The following is a 21,274-nucleotide window of genomic DNA, read 5'->3' as shown; positions in this document are numbered from 1 at the left end:
TCAAATTCGCTGGGCTTTTAAGACAGATTCAATTTCAGGCTGTGTACTCTGCTGGTTATTTTTTTAACATGGAGGCTGGTGTTTACAAACTCCTTTCACCTTGCAGTCAGAGAAAGAAAAATAAAGTACATTTGTGGGACAATATTGCAGGGGTGCATAAAGGGGTCAATTAAAGGCTGTAGTGTGTAATTTTTTTCGTAATACATGACAAAATGTAAATACCTATAAATGAAGTGTAAACATTCAAAAATGAACAACATTTATTTGTAATTCTGAAGAGTGATGGAAATATTGTATTAGAATCGGAACAAATCAAGACACTTTACTGGGTAATGCACACATAATACGTATCCACTGAGACCCAATGTTACACATTATCGTGTGTGCAATATAGTTTTATTTTGTAAAACTGTATCTATGCAAATTTACAGACCGTTTCAATGGAAAATGGGCTCTCTGTAAATGACAGAGCGATACCACACAATGATTTATTTACATTAAAAAATCGCCTGCCTCTTGTCCATTAAAGCTAGGTGGGTCACGCATGTATACCACACTAAAAAGTGGGTGGTGGTTATAAAAGGTTTGGGAAGCACTGGACTAGGGCACACTATTTTAATAAGAAATATACATAAAGCACTTGACATGGTAGCTTCTTCTTAATACTGCTCCTCTGTGATGGTTTTTGCCATTTGTTTTTGCCAGTTTTATTTCCTTTCCACTTTTTTTTACTAGATATTGACTTGGGACTCCGGTGAGGAATTACAATGAGTGGAGGCGAGAGGTGGAAGAGGTGAAGTAGAGGTGGATGGGAGTTAGAGATAGAAATGAAGTACTAATTTAGGTGAAACATATGGTAATGAGAGAAAGGTGAGTAAATATAGACAGGTAGGGTAGAAAGAGGGAGATATAGTTTGAGGAAGAGAGGTATAGCTTTAGAGTGAGGTAGAGAGACAATGAGCTAAAGAGAAGGAGTAGGACATGTGTGGGGATGTGGTAAGGTATACCGAGGAGTGAAGTAGAAAGGGAGATAAGTTAGAAAGAATGGTCAATCAACCAATTTTTCGAAAGCACAGCTAATCACCAATTAGTGGATCAAGGCACTGGCAGGTCCTGGAGCCTTATTCAAACAGCTAGGTCTTGAAGGCCATTCAGAATTCTGGAAGTGAGGTGATGGTCTGGAGGTGCGTGGGGAGGTTGAACCAGGTTTTTGTTGCGATGTGTAGAAAGGAGTGTTCTCCACTTTTGTTTCTTTAGATGCGGGTTGGATGGGCAAGTGAAAGGGAGGCGGAGCGTAGTCCTCTCGATGGTTGATGGAAATTCTGGCGTTGGTTAATGTAGGCCAGTCCTTGGTTGTGCAGAGCCTTGTGTGCATGGGCCAGCAGCTTGAATTGGATTAGCCTCTGTAGGGCGTGCCAGTGGAGTTTCCTGAGGTGGGGTGTGATGTGGGTACATTGGGAAAGGCGTATGATGAGTCTGGCTGTGGCATTATGTATGGTCTGAAGTCTCTGTAGAGGTGAGCGGCAATACCTACATAGAGGGCATTGCTGAAGTTCAGTTGGCAGGTGATGAGGGCATGTCCACTTAAAGATCTTACGTAGCATGTGCAGAGTGAGAAAGCAGGCAGAGGAGATAGTGCTGTTCTGTGATTTCATGGGGAGCTTGCTGTCAATGACGATTAAAAGGTTGCTCGCATGGTGGGAGTGGGAATGGGTCCTAGGTTTGATGGCCACCAGGAGTCATGAATTCAAGAGAGGTAAAAGAAGAGAGATTAGGTAGTGAGAAAAGTTCTGAGAGATGTGAATTAGAGAGAAAATAGTGAGACAGAGAGACAACATGATGTCTAGAAAGTCAGTTAAGTTGAGTACTGAAACAGAAAGAATTATAGAAAAGGGGCACACAATAGAAAAAGATGAAGTGTGGAGAAAATAGAGCCAGAAATGAAGTGGAAAATGTGTGGTGATGTCAATTTGGACATAAAGAGGCAGAGAGGGGAGGTAGAATTGGTGAGCTGAACCAAAGAAGGTACAGAGCGATAGAATCTAATGATAGAGCAAAGGGTAAAGAAAAAGGTAGCAAGAAAGAAGTAAGAGAGATGTAAGGTACAGGGACAAAATTAGAAATAGGCGGAATTTCAGGGTTGAGGGAGTACACGACTGGCGAGGTAAATCAAGTGATTTGGTAGTATGAGAGAGAGGAGTGGTGGAGAGTAAAGAGGGAGTACAGGGGCTGAAGCAGGGATAGCTGGAGGTGAAGTAGTGAATACTTCAAGTAGGACCATCATATTAAAATCAGTGGAGTTTCATTATAAATAGGCAGCCATTTGAGGATAAAGTGCTACTATACTGTCCGCTGGTGCACCTGAATTTCCAGTGATGAGTGTCAAATATTGATACAGCAGCACACACTTGCCCACAGAGGTACAAACACATGAAGGTCGTGAAGGGTCTGCCAGTATCTGCTAACGCTAATCAACTATTTATCATTTTGACATTAACAATCTGATCAGTACTACACCACTGAATGACTTAGTTGAAGGAAACGCAAGACATGCCACATTGTTTGGTGGAGTGGTGCAGAAAGCACACATACATCATTTCCTGCCCAGTGTGCTGCTCATTTTCATTCAATGCATGCAGACTAAATATCAAATGACCACTACATTGCTGTCAGTCTCTGTTCCTTTTCCAAACATGACCACAAACACAGAAATACATATCTCTGTGTGGCGGATACATCCACATTGCAGTATCAAATCTCACAGCACACCATGACGCACTAGACATTTGCAAAAATCTATTAAGCCAAATATATTTGCTCATCTTAATCTGGTAAATTGTAGATATAGTCACTGTTTTTGGGTAATATTCCATTCACATTTTTTATATTTTATTTGAAATTTATTATAATTTGAAGTGATGCTAACCAGCACAAAATGTGTTTTTCCTAATTTACTTTCCAGTGCAAACCTTGTTTTGCGCTGGATTTACCCTGAAAGTAACACAAAGCTGCACATAACACTGCTTTGCATTACTAAGTGCTAACGGGGCATACATCCCGTGGCGCCGCCCATGAATTTTGACGCAAAACCCTCTCTACAAACAATAGTGGACAGTGCCAAATGTTAACACCATATCAAACCAAGCAATAACAGGAGAAATACTTGCATGTCTCCTTTTTTCCGAACTTTGCATGCATGCTGCACTGTGCTGCACTGTGCAGCACGCATGCAAAGTAGGAAAAGTTTTAAAGTGTGTCTACGCAGTACAAAACCTAATTTGGCAGGCAAAGTCTTACAGAAAATAAGAAATTTTTAATGGGCGCTGTCAATAAACCTTATTTGAAGACGTTTCCGCTATTTATTTTCAAAAGATACGACAACCTTGTAAAGTTAGCAACATGTAAACAGATTTTCAAAAGCTATCAAGAGGAAATGTACACATTTTCTTTAATAGCTCAAATGTATATTTTCTTAACTCTGTCCCTGTGTTCCTATTTCGATGTGGTTGATTTCGGATCTATTTACAAACAGAGTTGTGTCTGTATGGAGTTACTAAGTAGACCGGGAATCTTCTCCTGGCTACACGAGAATTGCCACATATTCTGATCTGGTTGTAATAAATAGAGGATCCCTGCTTAAGTTTGACAATCTCATTTTCTGCACTCTTGCCATTATCAAGTATTTTAACATTCAGTGGAGTATGAAAACATGATTTCTTTGATTGGATTTGACAAAAGATTCAGGTGATAAAACAGACGCCATCCTTCGGTGCGTTTTCCTCAATAGTGGCTTTTTCCCAGTGGGTACCAACGTTCTTCGTTTAAGTGCACAGAGCCCAGGTGAATGTTAACTGAGACCAGGAACGTTCCTTTGCTCTTCACAATAAGCTTTAGGATGCGACCTTGGAGCTTCAGAACCCCGTAATATTCAATCTGGAATAGAAGATAAATAATATAGCAATTATACGTCATACATATTTATTCAAAAGCATTCACTACCTTTAGTGCCAAAACGTTCTGAATGTTTTACAGAACTACGCATACATTACCAGAAACACCAGTCGTAAATTAATTTGAGTGGACCACTCGTCATTGCAATGACGACATTTCGCATACTAGCTTTCATCAAAATGTCTCAGATATCGAAGCACCTGTGCCGTAATAGTGTGGTGTGAAAAATAATTAAAATATATAAAAAACAATCTGCTTGATTTCTGTAACAATTCTTCTATCACGCACGAGTGCTCTACCTTTGTCTCGATTTTGGATACTTTTTCATCTCCACTTTCCTCTCTTCCTTTCTTCAAATTGAACTTTTTCTCGCGTGTTCTGCGTCAAAGTCTGAAAATGAAAAATAACACCTGACCCTAATTTCGAGTGCTGGTTCTACCAACTACAATAGCACTGCACCGATCACTACACTGCTACAAAAGAATGGGTCAGCCCCAAAAATGGCATCCAAAATCAACCATAACAACGCTTCTTGCTCCGGATCCTAGTACATATGGTGAAAAAGGGCGGCAAAGTTAATTTCACACAGTCGAATGAAGCCTTGCTGAGAAAAAATATATGCAAATTAACGTCATGGGAATAGACTTGGGACAAGCACAAATCTGTGTGCTTTCAGTTTATCTCTCAACCTATTTTGCAAAGTTTTTGATATATAAAAATGTTTTAAGGGCTGTAGTTATAACATAAAGGGCAAGAACCCAGAATTTTTTATTTAACAGATGCATCAGGAAGTACTTCTAAGCCAAGCTGAAGGTATTGCAGTAACAGACAAGCACACACGTCAAAAGGGGACACTAGTTTCACAAAGTTGTTATTGTGATCTTTAACAACCTTCAAAGAGAGGTTGAAGAAAGTAAGTGGACGGAAGAGTGGGCAGTAGACAGGGTATCATATCAGGAGAGAGAGGAAAGAAGATGGGTGAAGTTGATGCAAGTAGAGCTCTTGCTTTTGTGTGCTAGTACACTGCATTGCAGCCAGGACACCAAGGTGCCACGAGCCATGTATGCCAGTGTGTCTTGACACACTGCCCCATAGCACGTGATCTTAGGACAGACTTATGGACACATCTTTAGACCTACATGCCAGGCACCCGCGCCTTACCCCTGGCTCTATCAGTCATGTTTCTGTCACTCCTCTCGCAACAGCTTTGTCTTCCGGCCTATTTTAATAGGTGGAATTTCAGCAGGATGTTTACTGGAAACAAGAACATAGATAAAGTCTCAAACCAGTGTATGCTTATGTCAAAAAAGGAGGGCGGCTCGCAGGGGTGAGATGCCATTAGAAGCATTCATGATTGAAGTGACCACTTGGGAGGTACGGAAGCCCACAGCTCCAATCCAACATAAGTAATCACAGATGAAATGATCTATCCAGTGTGCTCTTGCCCTTTTCCCTGCAGTGCAGATGTATTTTTAATACAATTTGTAGGTCTCGCTTAGGCAGCACTTGTGCTGTCACTTCAAGACATGCTGTATCTGGAATATGGGTTTTAAGCACAGTCCATCTTTCTATTTGGCTCCGTTTGCTGTTCTTCGTAAATGGCTGCTTTTTTGGTTAATATGCTCAGTAGTCCCTTCTTTTCTACTGTTGTAACCTCCCACTAAGGTTACCCGTGCTACATGTGTTCCTACTCATCATGTTATTAATTACTATCTGAGCACTCCTCCCTCTTTCTTATCGGGCTCTTTTCTCCCCTGTAGCTCCAGGAGGCGCTGCTGATCTCCCCTCCCCTTGTTGCTATTTGTTCCTCTTCCAGTCAATATCGCATTCTGTCCAGTCTCTTCCCCACCCACTATTCTTTACACCCAACCTCGTTTCTTCTCAGCTCCTTGCTCGTCCTTGTGCCCTTCCTCTCTCTCCACGTCCTCTCGATAGGCCCCACTTCCACCGCCCCCGTTCCTGGTGTATACACCAGCTTGTTGTGCAGCAGGAATCCAGTAGTCTCTCTCTCAGTGAGAGAAAACATCTTTATTGAAAAGAACCATAGAAACACCTTAAACACTCACAAAACAATCAATCAATCAATCAATCAATCAGGCATTTGTTGAGCGCGACTACTCACCCGTAAGGGTCTTAAGGTGGTGCTGGGGGGTGCAGGTTCCAGTCCATCAAGGAGGGGGTCTGTTGAAGAACCAGGTTTTGAGATTTCGTGCGAAGACGGGGAGCAATCTTGTCTGCCTGAGGTGGAGCGGAATGGCGTTCCAGGCTCTGGCCACGAGGAAGGTGAAGGAGCTACCTCCCGATCTGGTCTTTCTGGTGCGGGGAACACGGCGTAGGAGAGATGGGCTGATCGTAGGGTTCTTTGGGGTGCGTGGAATTTGAGTTGGCTGTTCACGTATGCTGGTCCGGTGTCGTTGAGGGCCTTGTCTATGTGGGTGAGCATCTTGAAGGAGACTCTAGCCTCGATGGGGAGCCAGTGGAGTGTGCGCAGGTGCTGAGAGATGTGGCAGTGTCTTGGCGGGTTGAGGACCAGTCTTGCGGCAGCGTTCTGGATGTACTGTAGCTTGCGGGTGAGGTTTTGTCTATTCCGGCATAGAGTGCGTTGCTGTAGTTGAGTCTGTGAGTGACGGTCTTTCTGTGTTCAAGGGGGATCCATTTGAAGGTCTTAATTAAGAGGCAGAGGGTGTTGAAGCATGAGAACGAGAAAGAGTTTATCTGGCGGTCCATTTTGAGCTCGCAGTCCAGGATGATTCCCAGGTTGCGTGTGTGGTCTGTGGGGGTGGGCTGGCTAAGTTCCAAGGGAGGGGGGGCACTAGGTGTTGTTCCAGGCATCGATGTTTAGGCCCATGATGTGTACTTCAGTTTTGTTGGTGTGTAGTTGTAGGCAGCTGTTTTTCATCCATTTGGCGACGGCTTCCATGCCTTCTTGAAAGTTGTGTCTGGCGGTGTTGGGTTCGTTGGATAGGGAGAGGATGAGTTGGGTGTCGTCTGCATAATACACAATGCTGAGTCCGTAGGTTCTGGCGATGGGGACGAGCGGAGCCATGTAGACATTGTAGAGCGTAGGGCTGAGGGAGGACCCCTAGGGGACTCCACATGTGGTTGGTCTAGGGTCCGAGAGGAAAGAGGGGGCGAGTCTGACCCATAAAACAATCCATATCATCCACAAGAACACTTAAATAAGTCCCTAGGAGATACACATCAGCTATTAGATGAATGAGCAGTGCCTGCACTGGCTCACACTCCCAGAGAACAATGCACACCATCAAAACCTCTGTAGGTGTGACAGTCAAAGGGGGCGGAATCTCTGGTTCTGTAAACCCGACATGAAACCCATTGATGCGACCATGACTCAGAATTGACAAACAGCTACATTTCATTTTGTTGACTAGATGATAGCTGATGCTTTACTATTGCCTAAATGCAAAAATAGCGACCTCTTTGGCCTCTTCACCATCTTCGATGTTTCCCTCCCTACCGCTTACCCGGCATCTCAGGGTGGCGCGGGGGGAGGTTGTGTGTTAACAGCTATTATTTGTGTAGCAGGCGGAGTTACAGGATGATCCAGAGGCGGAGAGGTACTCAGGAGTACCCTATTCAGTAGCACAAAGGGTGCTGAGGCCTAATATCCCTGGGAGATCTGTGCGGTGGACCCTGGGGTGCGACGGTGCCCCGTTATCCTACGGGCGGTTGGAAACCTGTACAACCGAGGGTCGCTTGAACGCTCTGCCCCTCGTAGGAGGGGGGTGTGAGCAAGAGGGTGGGCCAATGGTTCACCGGATATTGGCGGGGCTATCCTCTCACCACAACCGCTAAGCATCGTCTGGCCAAGGCCGCGATGCTACTTGGCCCATCAGGTGGTAAGCTGCGAGGGGTGGCTTGCCTTTGGATCATCTGTAAGATAACCCACCATGTTGGCATTGTTTATGCTAATAGACCTGCAGCAACGTTTTCCCATCAACAATTTACATGGTCTGATTATTTATGGGATATGCATATTGCTGGGAGGCTGGTGTGTGGGCCGAAATGGGCACTTTGAGGGCTGACCGACTTGTCCCAGCAGGGGACCCTCATAGGAGGGTGGCCCCCTTAGTGCCACAAGATGGCACGCGAGACAGCCCAGGGTCTAGGTCGCCCCTTCCGTGAAGGCGTGTCACTTCCGGCAGGGTGGGGCGGAAGTATTTAAGGCTCCCCCCCTTAATGGCGGCCTCTTTGGCCTTTTCACCCTCTTCGATGTTCCTCTTTGATGTTTCCCTACCTACCGCTTACCCGGCATCTCAGGGTGGCGGGGGGGGGGGGGGGAAGTAGTGTGTTAAAAGCTATTATTTGTGTTGCAGGTGGAGTTACAGGATGATCCAGAGGCGGAAAGGTACTCAGGAGTACCCTATTCAGTAGCACAAAGGGTGCTGAGGCCTAATATCCCCGGGTGATCTGTGCGGTGGACCCTGGGGTGCAACGGCGCCCCGTTATCCTACGGGCGGTTGGAAACCCGTACAACCGGGGGTCGCTTGAACGCTCCGCCCCTCGTAGGGGGGGGGGGTGTGAGCAAGAGGGTGGACCAATGGTTCACCGGATATGGGAGGGGCTATCCTCTCACAAACAACCGCTAAGCACCGTCTGGCCAAGGCCACGATGCTACTTGGCCCATCAGGTGGTAAGCTGCGAGGGGCGGCTTGCCTTTGGATCATCTGTAAGATAACCCACCATGTTGGCATTGTTTATGCTAATAAACCTGCAGCAACGTTTTCCCATCAACAATTTGTCTGGTCTGATTATTTATGGAATATGCATATTGCTGGGAGGCTGGTGTGCGGGCCGATATGGACACTATTGCAGATTTCACTGGCTTTCAATCTTGTTTTATTTCCACCCGTGTTACGCTATAATTCCAACTTCATTACCCTATGTTAAATATTATTAGTTAAATTGTAACATTTTGTAAAAGTTGCTTCTGTTTGCGTTTAGCTTAAATGGATCATGATCTGCGTCGTTTTTGAGCACGAGGGGAGGTTTTATAGCAATATCCGCCAGTGTCATACAAATTCCAATCACCTAAGAGGGACTGTAGTGTTTCCCCAGCCACTGCCCAACAGAAAAGGTCTGGAGGTGCTGCGTGCACCTTTTCTCCCCACCTGTATGCCCGAGCACTATCGTGCTCTTCGCTGCCACACCAGGGGTAAGGTTCAAGTGCCAGTGAGCACGTGTGGCTATATAAATATCCTTTTTTACCTCAGCATTACTCCTTTGAATGTGCGTCATTGGTATATGAGGTACTCTCCTTGATCCACATATCTGCGCTACCTTCCCTTCGCAGTCTGCTCTTTTTTTGTGTGCTTTTCACTTCACTGTTGTGGCTTTTTGGGTCAGTTTATTACTTAGGCACTCAGAGTTCGCCACAATGGAGCTCTCACACAACTCAAAAGCTTCCAATACCGCCTCTGCTACATGCAAGGACCCTGCTTCCTCTGGTAAGCGCCCCAAAAAGGACCCTCCTTCTCCCTCTAAGTCTCCGCATCCTGTCACTCTCATTCGCCCCTTTATGGCTGATACCCCTATTACCTTACAGAGACTGGATGAAAAATGGTCCAACCTGGATAAGAGGGTATCAGATGTTGAGCAACAAATCAGTGATGCCCACGATGTTGCTGCCAAGGTTGCTAGCCTCACCAAGGAAGTTGAAATGCTCAAAAAAACTTCTGAGGATTTGGAGAATCGTAATAGGCGCATTTATGGTATTCCAGAGAATTCTGAGGGGTCTGACATCATCCAACTTTTAAATACACAAGTCTTACCTATTTCTGGAATGCCTGAGCATCTTGATGTGAATATTCAAAGGGCGCATCGTCTTGGACCAAAAAAACTCTTCTGCTTCTTCTAAACCCAGAGGCTTGTCGTTAAGCCCATTGGAATACTAGAGAGATCCAGTAACTCGATCTCGTTGTAGTATCAAATTTATTTTTATGATAAGTGAACTTCACCTCACAATAAAAAACACGAGGGTGACCTTCTCCTTTTTTTAAAAACTTTTTTCATGAACTCTTGAAACGTTTTTGTTCACCATTTTGGTGTGGGTAACCCACAATCTCTGGACACTGCAATCAAATACCAGAGGTGCCTCAGGATGAGGCTGGCACCAAGCAGGTCTTTGGAACGCCCAATGATAACTACCACAACATCAATGTGGGGCGGATGAAACACATATACCGCTTGTTCCGATTAACATTGAGTTTTTGAGGACGTTCCAATTTTCAACCACTGGTTTAGAATTGTTACAAGTGTCCTTTTTTCTTTTGATTAATTTAATACTTATTTTGGGAAATAAATTGGACACAATCATTTCCTCTTCCCTCCAGTTGATTAATTAGTGTATCATAATATGCCTCAATTGTTTCTTTTAGGATATATTAATTTTTCTATTTTCTGTTCTCTTTTTCTTTTCCCTTCCTTTCTCTCTTTATTCCTTTTCTTTTCCTTTCTTCCCCTCTTTCTTTCTTCTATATGTTACAAAACTAAAAAGCATTTTCTCTTAGTATATACAGTATGTTTTCCCTTTTTTGGGATTTCTTGTTTTTACAATTCACATTGATATTGTTCCTTTCCATTTCTCCAATTTTTTTTTCTTCTTGAATTGCGATTCTGTACTAATGTTTTACGTGGCAAATTGGATTTAATAAAGCTTTCTAAACTCAAAAAAAAGATGAGGGTAGGGATACAGCATGACGATTCGCGCCTACTCCCTGCCATAGTGCCTTGTCTCCCAGCATCCAAATGCTATCCTCAGCGTGGAAGGGGTCTCAACTGTTAAGTTCTTTGGGGCGGTTGTCCCCCACCTTCCTCCCCTAAAGTGCACAGAATGCCTCATGCTGAAGGGTGTGTGCAGTGGTAGCGGCTTTACAAACGTTTTGGTATCTGCCAGAGGATGTGACATTACGGATGCGTCAGAGTCTGAAGGTTTAACCATTCAGACTCTGTTCCAAAGCTTTTGAACCACGTTGCTACCCAACCTGATCCTTTAAAGACGGCAAGCTGTTGACCCGTGATGTGTGCCATCCTCCGAAGATACAGGCACCAAAAATCATAATATTCCTGCCCTATTTCTCGACGGTCTTCTCGGTGCAGCAGCCATGGGCGCACCATCTTAATGCATCAAGCCTGCCGGACATTAGCTTCTGCGTGTGTGGAGAAGACATTTCAAATTGCGTGTGGTGTTCATGCGTGGCGCTATATTAACTGTCATGTGGGGGTGGCCATTTCCCATGGTAGCATACATGGTACTGCATCAGTTTTAAAATGGGGTTAAATTGGGACCGGAGGCCTTTGCAAGGTAATAAAATGCGGCACCTCGCCACATTAAAGGAGTCTTAGCGAAGGTTCTGCCTCATCAGCTTTTCTACGAGAAAAATATTACCGGGACACCTGTTACAATGCATTCGACCTCTGCAAAGGGAGATCGCTTCTTATCTATCAGCACCAGCGTCTCTGTGCCTCACCACCGGCAGGACAATTACAGATGGGGCGCAGGCCACAGCCAGCGCTGCAATGGTTGGAAGCTGTATTTTCTGGACATGCCACTTGTATGTTTTGCTACTCGGGAAGGAGCACGCAGCAAGAAGAGAGGTTACGACACTCGCAACCGGGTGCTCTGATCTCTGATGAGGCCCTATGAGCTCTGCCCGACTATAACACATAGTCCCTGTAGAGAGACACTCCAGGCTGTACAAGGCAACAGATCTGGAAAGCCCTCTTTTCCGAATCGGAGTTGGTAATGTGCAGAAATACTGAGTATTGATTCCGTTACCAAGACCACCACCTAATTCAACGGACGTCTTTCTATAGAGATTTAAAATTAAATGTGTCAATGTGGGCATGCAACCAGATTGTTCCTTTAAACATACATTAAACGGAGGTATACAACTTTAGCCACAGGTCCACTTCTACAAAGTTTGAGTAAGTAAGAAAGCCACGACTTCTCATATTAAAGCCTCAGTCTTAGCATATAAATGGCATCAGATTTTTGTAGGAAAGCAATTTGAAAACCTGTCGGAACAGTATAAGTAGAGATGCTAGGATTTTCTTATGATATCTGTATTTGTATAGCATAATTGTGAAGTTAGTAGGACATTGTAAACAATTTGGAGGACACCTTTTTCCATGTAGTCAAACTAGTGGGTTATGTTTGTTTCTGGTCTAAAAGGTTACTTATACGTCTGTTTACCCAAAGACTTCACGTTGATCATGACCCCTGCCTTTGAATCCCACCCAAAATTGACCCCTTCCTACGTTAATCCAGAACCATAATTTAACTGACATTGGATCATCACACTTAAAAAATGTATGCAATGTGGCTGGCCTGGTACAGGGCTTTCATTAATGTACTTGTGATGCATGTATTTAGATGGCTAAAAGCAGATCCCAGGTTACTAAATAGTGAACAGTTTGCTTAGGAGCAGTAGATTTAAATAGTTCTAAGTGTGTGCTATTAATGTATTTATATGTCAATAATGATTGCTTTTATGAAGAAATGTCCTCTTTCACACACACACACACTATTTCTACTAATCTATCCAATGTTCATTCACCAATTCATAAGTAAACTACCTATCCTTATCCAAATTACTTTCAATATATTCGATACAACTCTCAACTATTTATTCACCATACCACATACTTCCAAAACAGTGCACATCACACAATTCCACTCACACAAATCCACAACTAACATTTACAACACAAACCAGATAATACCACTACCAACAACATCCATCCTCTCTACTGAAAACAAATAAACATACGTAAAAATAATCAATTACAATACCAATAGCTCTAACTTTCACAAGTGCGAGACCGAATGCATTATATTACTGTTATTGCTAAACTGTTCGATCTGCTGACACTGCTATCATACTAACTTTGCTCATACTGGTGTTCTGCTAACACTACTAGCAATGCTCTAATGTTACCTACTATCACTACTCTATTGCTCCTACTGTAACTGCTTTACTACTAAAACTGCTGCATTACTATTCTGCTACTTCTGAAGTCATTGCTAAACTGCTAACGTATTCATCCGATACTAAACACAGTATATTAATATATTTATAATAGCAACTACACCACTAAACTAATTAATATGCCTAGACCAATTGGCATTGCCAATGCTTGTTTTAATCATGTGGGCATATTTTATGGGAAATCGGCATGACCGGAAAAAAGATTCCAGAATAAAGAGAGGAGTGTAAAATTCGAACTGCTTGGGAAACACGCTTTTTCTCCCTCATCAGGGAGATCATTAGACTGCATGTGCTTTTAAACAAGGAGCAGAAGGAAGATGCAACTAACCGTGATGGTTCCAGCTTACTGTATATTACATTTAAAAAAAAGAAAAGAGGTGAGGGGCTCCAGTCTATCACATCATGAGCACACTTCCTGTTTCTTTGCTTGTACACACATTGAAATCCCTGTGCCACTTTGAAGGTGGTATTTTATTTATATACTACCCTTATTCGGCATTGAAGCACTTTAAAAATAAGTTGCTTGAGTGCATTGCTTGTTCTTTATTTTAACATCCAAAGACAGTGTTCTGGAGCAAAGCATCCCACACAGTTCCATGCCAGTACACTCAATACCACATAAGTACTATTCACATAATTCTACTGAAGACCATGCCACATAATTCCACTACACAAATCCTCTGAACAACATATAATTCTAAGCCACCCAATTCCACAACTACCAACTGTAATCCAACACATATAATTCCACTACACACCACATACATACAGTCCAAATTACATGGGTAAAAGACATTGTCATTTACAATGCCAATAGCTCTTACTCAAGCAAATGAGAGACTTATTGTATTTCAAATGCTTGTTATTATCAGTTAAGTAAATTAAAAAAAGGTACAGACGTTCGAACAATATAAAATAGTATATCTCCACATACTGAATCAGTGTGATTGAAAGAAAATAAATTGTTTGTAACTAAGATACCAAATGACTAGAAAGTGATGCAGGGGTATTAAAATAAATGAGGCCTACAAAAAACATTTTGAATATAACTGTCTCTGGATTCTTAGGCAAATGTGGTCAGCCTCCAAAGTGTACAGACACTGCTCATTTACTGACATCTAAGGTTAACAAGAAGAATATCACTCACCCAAGTACTGACTGTAAGTGAGAAGGCCATGCAACAATTAAAGGAATGATAAGCAAAAGGAAATGTTTAGGGGGTGGTTTGGTAAGAGAGTTAGAGAAATGTGGAGAAAGAAAGCGGGCGAGTCAATAGGAGGGGAGGCAGGAAAGGATGAACAATTAGACCAGAAGGCAGTACCATAATCAACTAGAGGCATTATGTTCGTAAGTGGTTGCTTAGTAATCTCCGTAAAACGAAAGACTTTTGCCATAAACACCACTGTTATAATTTGCAAGAATAACCAAATTGAAGTGACGTCAATGCAACCTTGTAATTTTAAGGGGAAATGTGCCTCTCTTCATCAGTCTATCTAGACGATAATGATCAAAGATAGGAAATTCAGCTCATAACTCAGTCTTTTACGTGGGGCCAGCATCATTAGTTTCATTAGTCAGTCAGCATGGATAGGCAGCGCCGCTGGCTTCCATCTCCTGTGTATGCAGTAGTGAACAACCACCTTCTGTGATACGTCATGCAGGAATATCCACCAGAATAACAAGTGAAATTGACATGGTCGCTCGATCTTCTCTCTGTGAGCCCTAGCTGACTTCAAGTATCTACTTTGTATAGGCAGGTCTAGAACATGTAAAAAATGCCCCGCTTAGACTGTTGACACATAGTCTAGCTAAGAAAATGCATGAAGGTGATCAGAGTAGTTGTGAAGTATTCTGAGGAACCTAAATATAAGAAATGATTCCTATAGGTCTCTATCAAGGGAGAAACCCATGGGGGACCCTTGACCCTTCCAGGTAGGTCACTCCCCCTCCGTACAGCACCGTCTGTGTGTCCCTGCCCCAGCTGCCGCTGCTGAGGAAGTTCGAGGCCCTCCTCCACCTGAAGGCTTCCACCTGCGCCTCATCCCTGGTGGCCTGTGGTAGGCCGTAGGTTTGCTCATCCTCCATTGTATTGCCTGTATTTTCTTTCATTGCTCCCATTGTAGTGACTGCATTATCATTGTTGTGTCAGTGACTGCTGTTGTCTGTCTCCCCAGCTGCCTGTACGTGGTCTGTGCCTGTTCTCTCCCTCTGTTGCCCTCGCTGCCCCCGTGTCTCTCTGCCTGGTTTCCCTTCTGCTCCCCTCGCTGCCCCCTTGTCGCTCTGCCCGGTTTTTCCTTCTGCTCCCCTTGCAGCCCCGTGTCTCTCTGCCCGTTTTTGCCTTCTGTTGCTTAGCTGCCCCTGCATTTCTCTGACCTTTCTGCCCTTTCTTGTGACATTTGTGCCCTCTGTGCCACTCGTTCCCCCCCCCCCCGTTTTTTTTGTGTGACGTTTCTGCCCTTTCCAGGGACCTTTCTGCCTCTGTGCCACTCGTTTCCCCCCGTTTTTTGTGACCTTTCTGCCCTTTCTTGGGACCTTTCTGACTTCTGTTCCACTCGTTTTGCCCTTTTTTTTTTAACCTTTTTCCCCTTCTTGTGACCTTTTTGCCTTCTGTGCCCCTCGTTTCCCCCTGTATTCTTGGGACCTTTTTGCCCTTTTGTGACCTTTCTGCCCTCTGTGCCACTCGTTTCCCCCTCAATTGTTGTGCCCTTTTGCCTTCTGTTTCCTTCGTCGCCCCTCACAGCCCACGCCGCTGCATCTCCACCCCCCTGACTGCCCATTCCCTGCCCCCGCCTCCCGCCTCCCAGCTGCTCCTCACTCCCACCTCCCCATACATGCCGGCCGCTGGTGTGCGGCAAGCCCGTCTGAGCCTGTCCGCGCCTGGACCGCCCCCAGAACCCCTGACCCCCGCACCCACCACAACGACGGCCGCCACTACGACGCCAGCACTCTGCACGCTCTCAACCCCGGACGGACCCACAACTGCTTCAAGGCCACCTCGAAACGCACACACGGTCCTTTCACCTGCCGGAACTGCAGCTACACCAGCCACAGAGCCCACAAACCACCCGCCAAGAAAGAACTCAACCACCTCTGATGCATACTACTGAACACCCGCTCCACACGCCAACACGCCGTCGAGCTCTGGGACCTGCCAACACAACCTCCCCGAACGTCGCCTTCCTGACAGAGACCTGGTTGAACAACTCCTCTGCACCCGACATCGCCATAGCCATCCCAGACAGCTACAAGGTCACCCGCAGAGACCGCACCAACGGAGTCGGAGGAGGAATCGCCATCGTCCACAAGAACAGCGTTAGGGTCTCGACTAGCACCGACGACGCACTCAGCACTGCCAAACACATGCATTTCCTGATACACACTGACCCTAACTCCACCCTCACAGGCACCCACGTGTACCGACCCCCCGGACCCCGACCCCAGTTCAGCGACTCCATTGCTGACTTCATCAGCACACACGCCCTGACCTCCACCGACTACATCCTCCTCAGAGACCTGAACTTTCACCTTGAGAACAACAACGACAGCAACTCCACCACCCTGATCGACAACCTCGCCAACCTAGGACTGAGGCAACTCGTCACAACGCCCACCCACTCCGCCGGCCACACGCTCGACCCAGTCTTCTCCTCAAGCCCGCACGTCTCTGTCAGCCACACCATCGAACTCCTCTGGACCCACCACCGCTGCATCCACTTCACTTTCCAGAAACCCACCACACAACACACACCCAACAGATCCCCCGCCGCTGCTGGAGCAAAATCACCGAAAACTAACTACATGCAAACCTCGCTCTCAGCCCACCCACCGAACCCTACAACACCGACGTCGCTGCCCACAACCTCAGACGCTGGATTGAGGACTGCGCCAACACCCTCGCCCGCTGAAGAAACCCCCCCACTGAGACACCAGCAAGAGGGCCAGCTGGTTCACCCCAGAACTCCTAGATTCCAAGCAAGCCTGCCAGAAACTAGAGAAGAAATGGCACAGTGAACAAACTTCGGACAGCCACACAGCACACAAGGACGCCGTCCGCAACCACAACCACCTCATCAGGGCTACCAAGAAGGCCTCCTTCAAAGACCGCCTCGACAACAACGCACACAAAAGCAAGGAGCTTTTCAACATCTTGAAGTAACTCTTCAACTCCAGCTCCAACACCAATGACATCCCGCCGTTGCAAGCCCTGTGCAACTCCCTCGCCACCTTCTTCTACCGCAAGATAGCAGACATCCACAACAGCTTCAACACCCAGACAGCCCCAACAGACAGCAACACAACAGACCCTCCGCACACCATCGACCACGTCCCCTTGCTAGCCTGGACCAGCGTGAGCGTCGATGACACCATCAAGACCATGAGCACAATCCACTCCGGCTCTCCGTCAGATTCATTCCCGCACCACGTCTTCAACAAAGCAAGCAGCTCCATTGCACCCCACCTACGCAACGTCATCAATCTCTCCCTTGAGATAGCGACCTTCCCAGAGAGCTGGAAAGAAGCCGAGATCAAGCCCTACTCAAAAAACCCAAGGCAGAACCAAGAGACCTCAAGAACTTCCGGCCCATCTCTCTGCTCCCCTTCCCGGCCAAGGTCATCAAGAAAATCGTTAACAGACAGCTAACCCGATACCTCGAAGAGAACAGAATTCTGGACCCTTCCTAGTCAGGGTTCCGCAGCAACCACAGCACCGAGACCGCCCTCATCGCCGCCACCGACGACATCAGGACCCTGCTAGACAACAGGGAGACTGCAGCACTAATCCTCCTAGACCTCTCGGCCACCTTCGACACCGTCTGCCACCCCATACTACGCGCACGCTGCCACGCCACAGGGATCCAAGGCAAGGGTCTGGAATGGACCACCTCCTTCCTCTCCAGCAAAACCCAGCGCGTCGGCCTCCCCCGTTCCGAAGCCTCCGAGATCATCTGCGGCGTACCCTAAGGATCCTCCCACAGCCCGACACTGTTCAACATTTACATGGCCCCGCTCGCACACGTCGACCAACAGCACGACCTCAACATAATCTCCTACGCCGACGACATTCAACTGATTCTCTCCCTCACCAAGGACCCCATCACGCCAAAGCTAACCTCCATGAAGGAATGAAGGCCGTCGCCAACTAGATGAAGATCAGCCGTCAGAAGCTGAACTCGGACAAGACGGAGGTCCTCATCCTCGGCTCCAACCCGTCAGCCTGGGACGACTCGCCAACGGCACTGGGGGCAGCCCCGACACCCACCGAATACGCACGCAACCTGCGAATCATCCTCGACTCAACGCTCTCAATGACCAAGCAAGTCAACGCCGTCTCCTCCTCCTGCTTTAACACCCTCCGCGTGCTCCAAAAGATCTACAGATGGATCCCGACAGATACAAGAAAGACAGTCACCCATGCCCTCGTCAGCAGCAGACTCGACTACGGAAATTCCCTCTCCGCGGGAGCTCCGACCAAGCTCATCAATCGACTACAACGCATCCAAAACGTCTTGGCACGACTGATCCTCGATGTACCACAACACGGCCACAGCAACCCCCACCTGAGAAACCTGCACTGGCTCCCCGTCAACAAGAGGACATCCTTCAAGCTCCTCATCCTCGCACACAAGGCACTCCATAGGATCAGCCCAGCCTACCTCAACAGACGGCTCTCCTTCTACACCCCCAACCACCAGCTACGCTACGCCGACCTCTCACTCGCCACAGTCCCACGCATCCGGAGAACAACCACAGGCAGGAGATCCTTCTCCCACCTTGCCGCCAAGACATGGAACACCATCCCACTGAGCCGACAACAGACCCAAGACCTGCTGACCTTCAGGGGTATACTAAAGACCTGGCTGTTTGATCAGTAGCTGGCCCCCACCTCCCCCCAGCGCCTTGAGACTCTTGCGGGTATGTAGTGCGCTTAACAAATGACTGATTGATTGATTGAGAAATGTAGTGCAGACTAATCCTAATGAGTGCTTGATTTAGAGACCTGTTTTTGTCTGCAGAAATGAATCACGGAGTTGGATTAATTTTCTGAAATCAATCAATCATTATTTAAAAATCACGCTTGTCACCGAGAGGGTATCCAAGTGCTTGCTGTAGGTCTGATTTAAAGAGCCAGGCCTTGAGTTCCTTCCTGATTCAGTCAGCTAGGGCAAGGTGTGGAGGTGGGGGGGAGGTTTTCCAGGCTTTGGCAAGGAGAAAGGAGGAGTGTCCTCTGGCACTGCAGCAGCATATGCGAGGGATCTGCGCGATGGCAAGGTGTGTGGAGCAGAGGTTCCTGTGATGATGGTGGAAGTGCAGACGATGGTTCAAGTAAGTGGGCTCTTGGTCATGGAGGGCTTTGTACATGTGAGTCAAGAGCTTGAAATGGCATCTCTTCTGGACCGGAAGCCAGTGAAGTTGTCTCAGGTGCTTGGTGATGTGGGCTCTCTTGGGCAGGTTGAGGATCAGTCTGATGGCTGCATTCTGGATCGTCTGGAGTATTTTCTTGAGTTCAGTGGTAGGTCAGATTAGCATACAGCCATGAGACAGTACATTTCCACTGACCCAGGATGGTTAGTATCCAGGCAAAGGAGGGAGCCAAGGCTTTTTCCTAATGTGAGTAAACTGAAAGTACTTCCAAGAATTTAAGGGAGATATAGATGGAAATCTTCCTGCAGATCTCAGACCGGTTTCATATTGGCAAGAGGTTTGGTAGAGAGGTAATGCATTCGGAATGCATTGTACCCTCTTCATTTCATTTCCAGAACATCTGTGATAAACAATCACATTTTTTCACTCTGTTATTTAGCTTACGTTTAGTCTCCATTTTTGCTTTTCAATTGAACTCAGCATCATTTTCTGTTGATGTGTTTACAAATGTTTTCCTTAATGCAGGAATGTGGCATGCACCCATTTATTTTTAATAGTCACTGTTGCCCTGTAATCTTCACATTTAGTTTCAGGGTCGACCAACTTAGAACACAATGCATGTTTAGTTTTGCTCATAGTAGACCACTAATTCCCCCTAGACTAACTAAAGATGCTGTACTGCACCTCTGTCACAGTGTGATAAGCTTGCCTTTTTAATATTTAAACAGCGTCCATGCTGAAGTCGGTGAGAGGTTCACTTACCGACAGAGTCATCATGGAGAGCTGCTGAGAGCTGTGACTGAGAAGCAGTTCTGCTATCCCCAACCTTTTTTTTTTTTTTTTGCAGAGTTTTATATAGCGCGAACTAGAACCGAACCGAATCAGTTATCAGAGCGCTTTACATAGCACCAGTTACGTTACATGAGGACACACTTTCATTTTAGGCACGGGAAGATTAAGTGATTTGCCCAGAATCACAGGGGGTTTTTGGGCGTCGTTACCGAGACTCGAACCAAGTTCCCCAGGTCCGAGGTCGAGCGCCTTAGCCCTTAGGCCAACCCCTCTCCCCTTGTGCAAGAGAAGTGTTTAGCCTACACACTCATGTGGGGGTGCATTTGTTATTGCCCCTGAGAATGGCTTTTTCATAAACCGTACCAAGGTATGGGGTTAGGTCATTCAAATAGGCTTGCATTATGGGTACTCCTGACATGCTCTCTTTAGCATAGAGAAATTAGTAATAGATAAGAGTACCCTTAGTAACATTATGAACAATTAACATGGTTAAATTCTTTGTGTTTTTCACCATATTAATAATATTTATTACATTGATAGTTCATATAATATTAACAAAGATTAGAGCTTTTCAATAAACATTTGAAATGCATTATCATATCATTTCTTTGTGAACACTTTGGGCCTGCAAAAGTGACAAACAAAAGGGTTAGATGTGTTTCCACATATTCCTTGAGAATCAACGAGTCATGTTCGATGTAATAGAAAACACCTATAATTCTGTAAGGTTAGGAGTTTAGAACTGGTACTGTGAGTTAGCCTAACAAACCATCATTAACTGATAAATATAAGAAGGCTCAGTCTCTGTGTTATGAAGCTATGTTTTTCTAAAAACACAATCCTACAAAGTTTGTAGGAACCGCATAACATTGCCCCCAATGCAGGGACACAACATGAGAGCACAATGCATTGTTTTAATTTTGCTCGTAGAAGATGACTAATTTTCTCTAGACTTATTAAAGATGCTGTACTGCACCTCTGGCACAGTGTGAGAAGCTTGACATTTTATTATTAAAAGAGCGTCCATGCTGAAGTCAATAAGCGGTTCACTTACCGGCGGTGTCATCATGGAAACCTGCTGAGAACTGTGACTGAGATGCAGTTCTCATTCCCCTGACCCCTGAGGTAGATAGCCTTAAGAAAAGTGTTTAGCCTAC

General features: G+C 45.7%; 1 protein-coding gene across 1 annotated transcript in view; it reads right to left on the bottom strand.

Annotated features, from left to right (window-relative positions):
- Positions 1-379: 379 nt before the first annotated feature.
- PIK3C2G (phosphatidylinositol-4-phosphate 3-kinase catalytic subunit type 2 gamma) overlaps positions 380-21,274 on the bottom strand; it is a 2,201,800-nt gene continuing 2,180,905 nt past the window's right edge. Inside the window, exon 34 of the mRNA XM_078674033.1 lies at positions 380-3,933. Coding sequence (XP_078530159.1) covers positions 3,781-3,933 — 153 coding nt within the window. The 3' untranslated portion in view covers positions 380-3,780. The remainder of the gene's footprint in view (positions 3,934-21,274) is intronic.

This window comes from Lissotriton helveticus, chromosome 1_1, assembly GCF_964261635.1.
Source record: "Lissotriton helveticus chromosome 1_1, aLisHel1.1, whole genome shotgun sequence".
Taxonomy (NCBI): domain Eukaryota; kingdom Metazoa; phylum Chordata; class Amphibia; order Caudata; family Salamandridae; genus Lissotriton; species Lissotriton helveticus.
The sequence above is the reverse complement of the archived record's forward strand: the minus strand, read 5'-3'. Positions and strand labels throughout refer to the sequence as shown.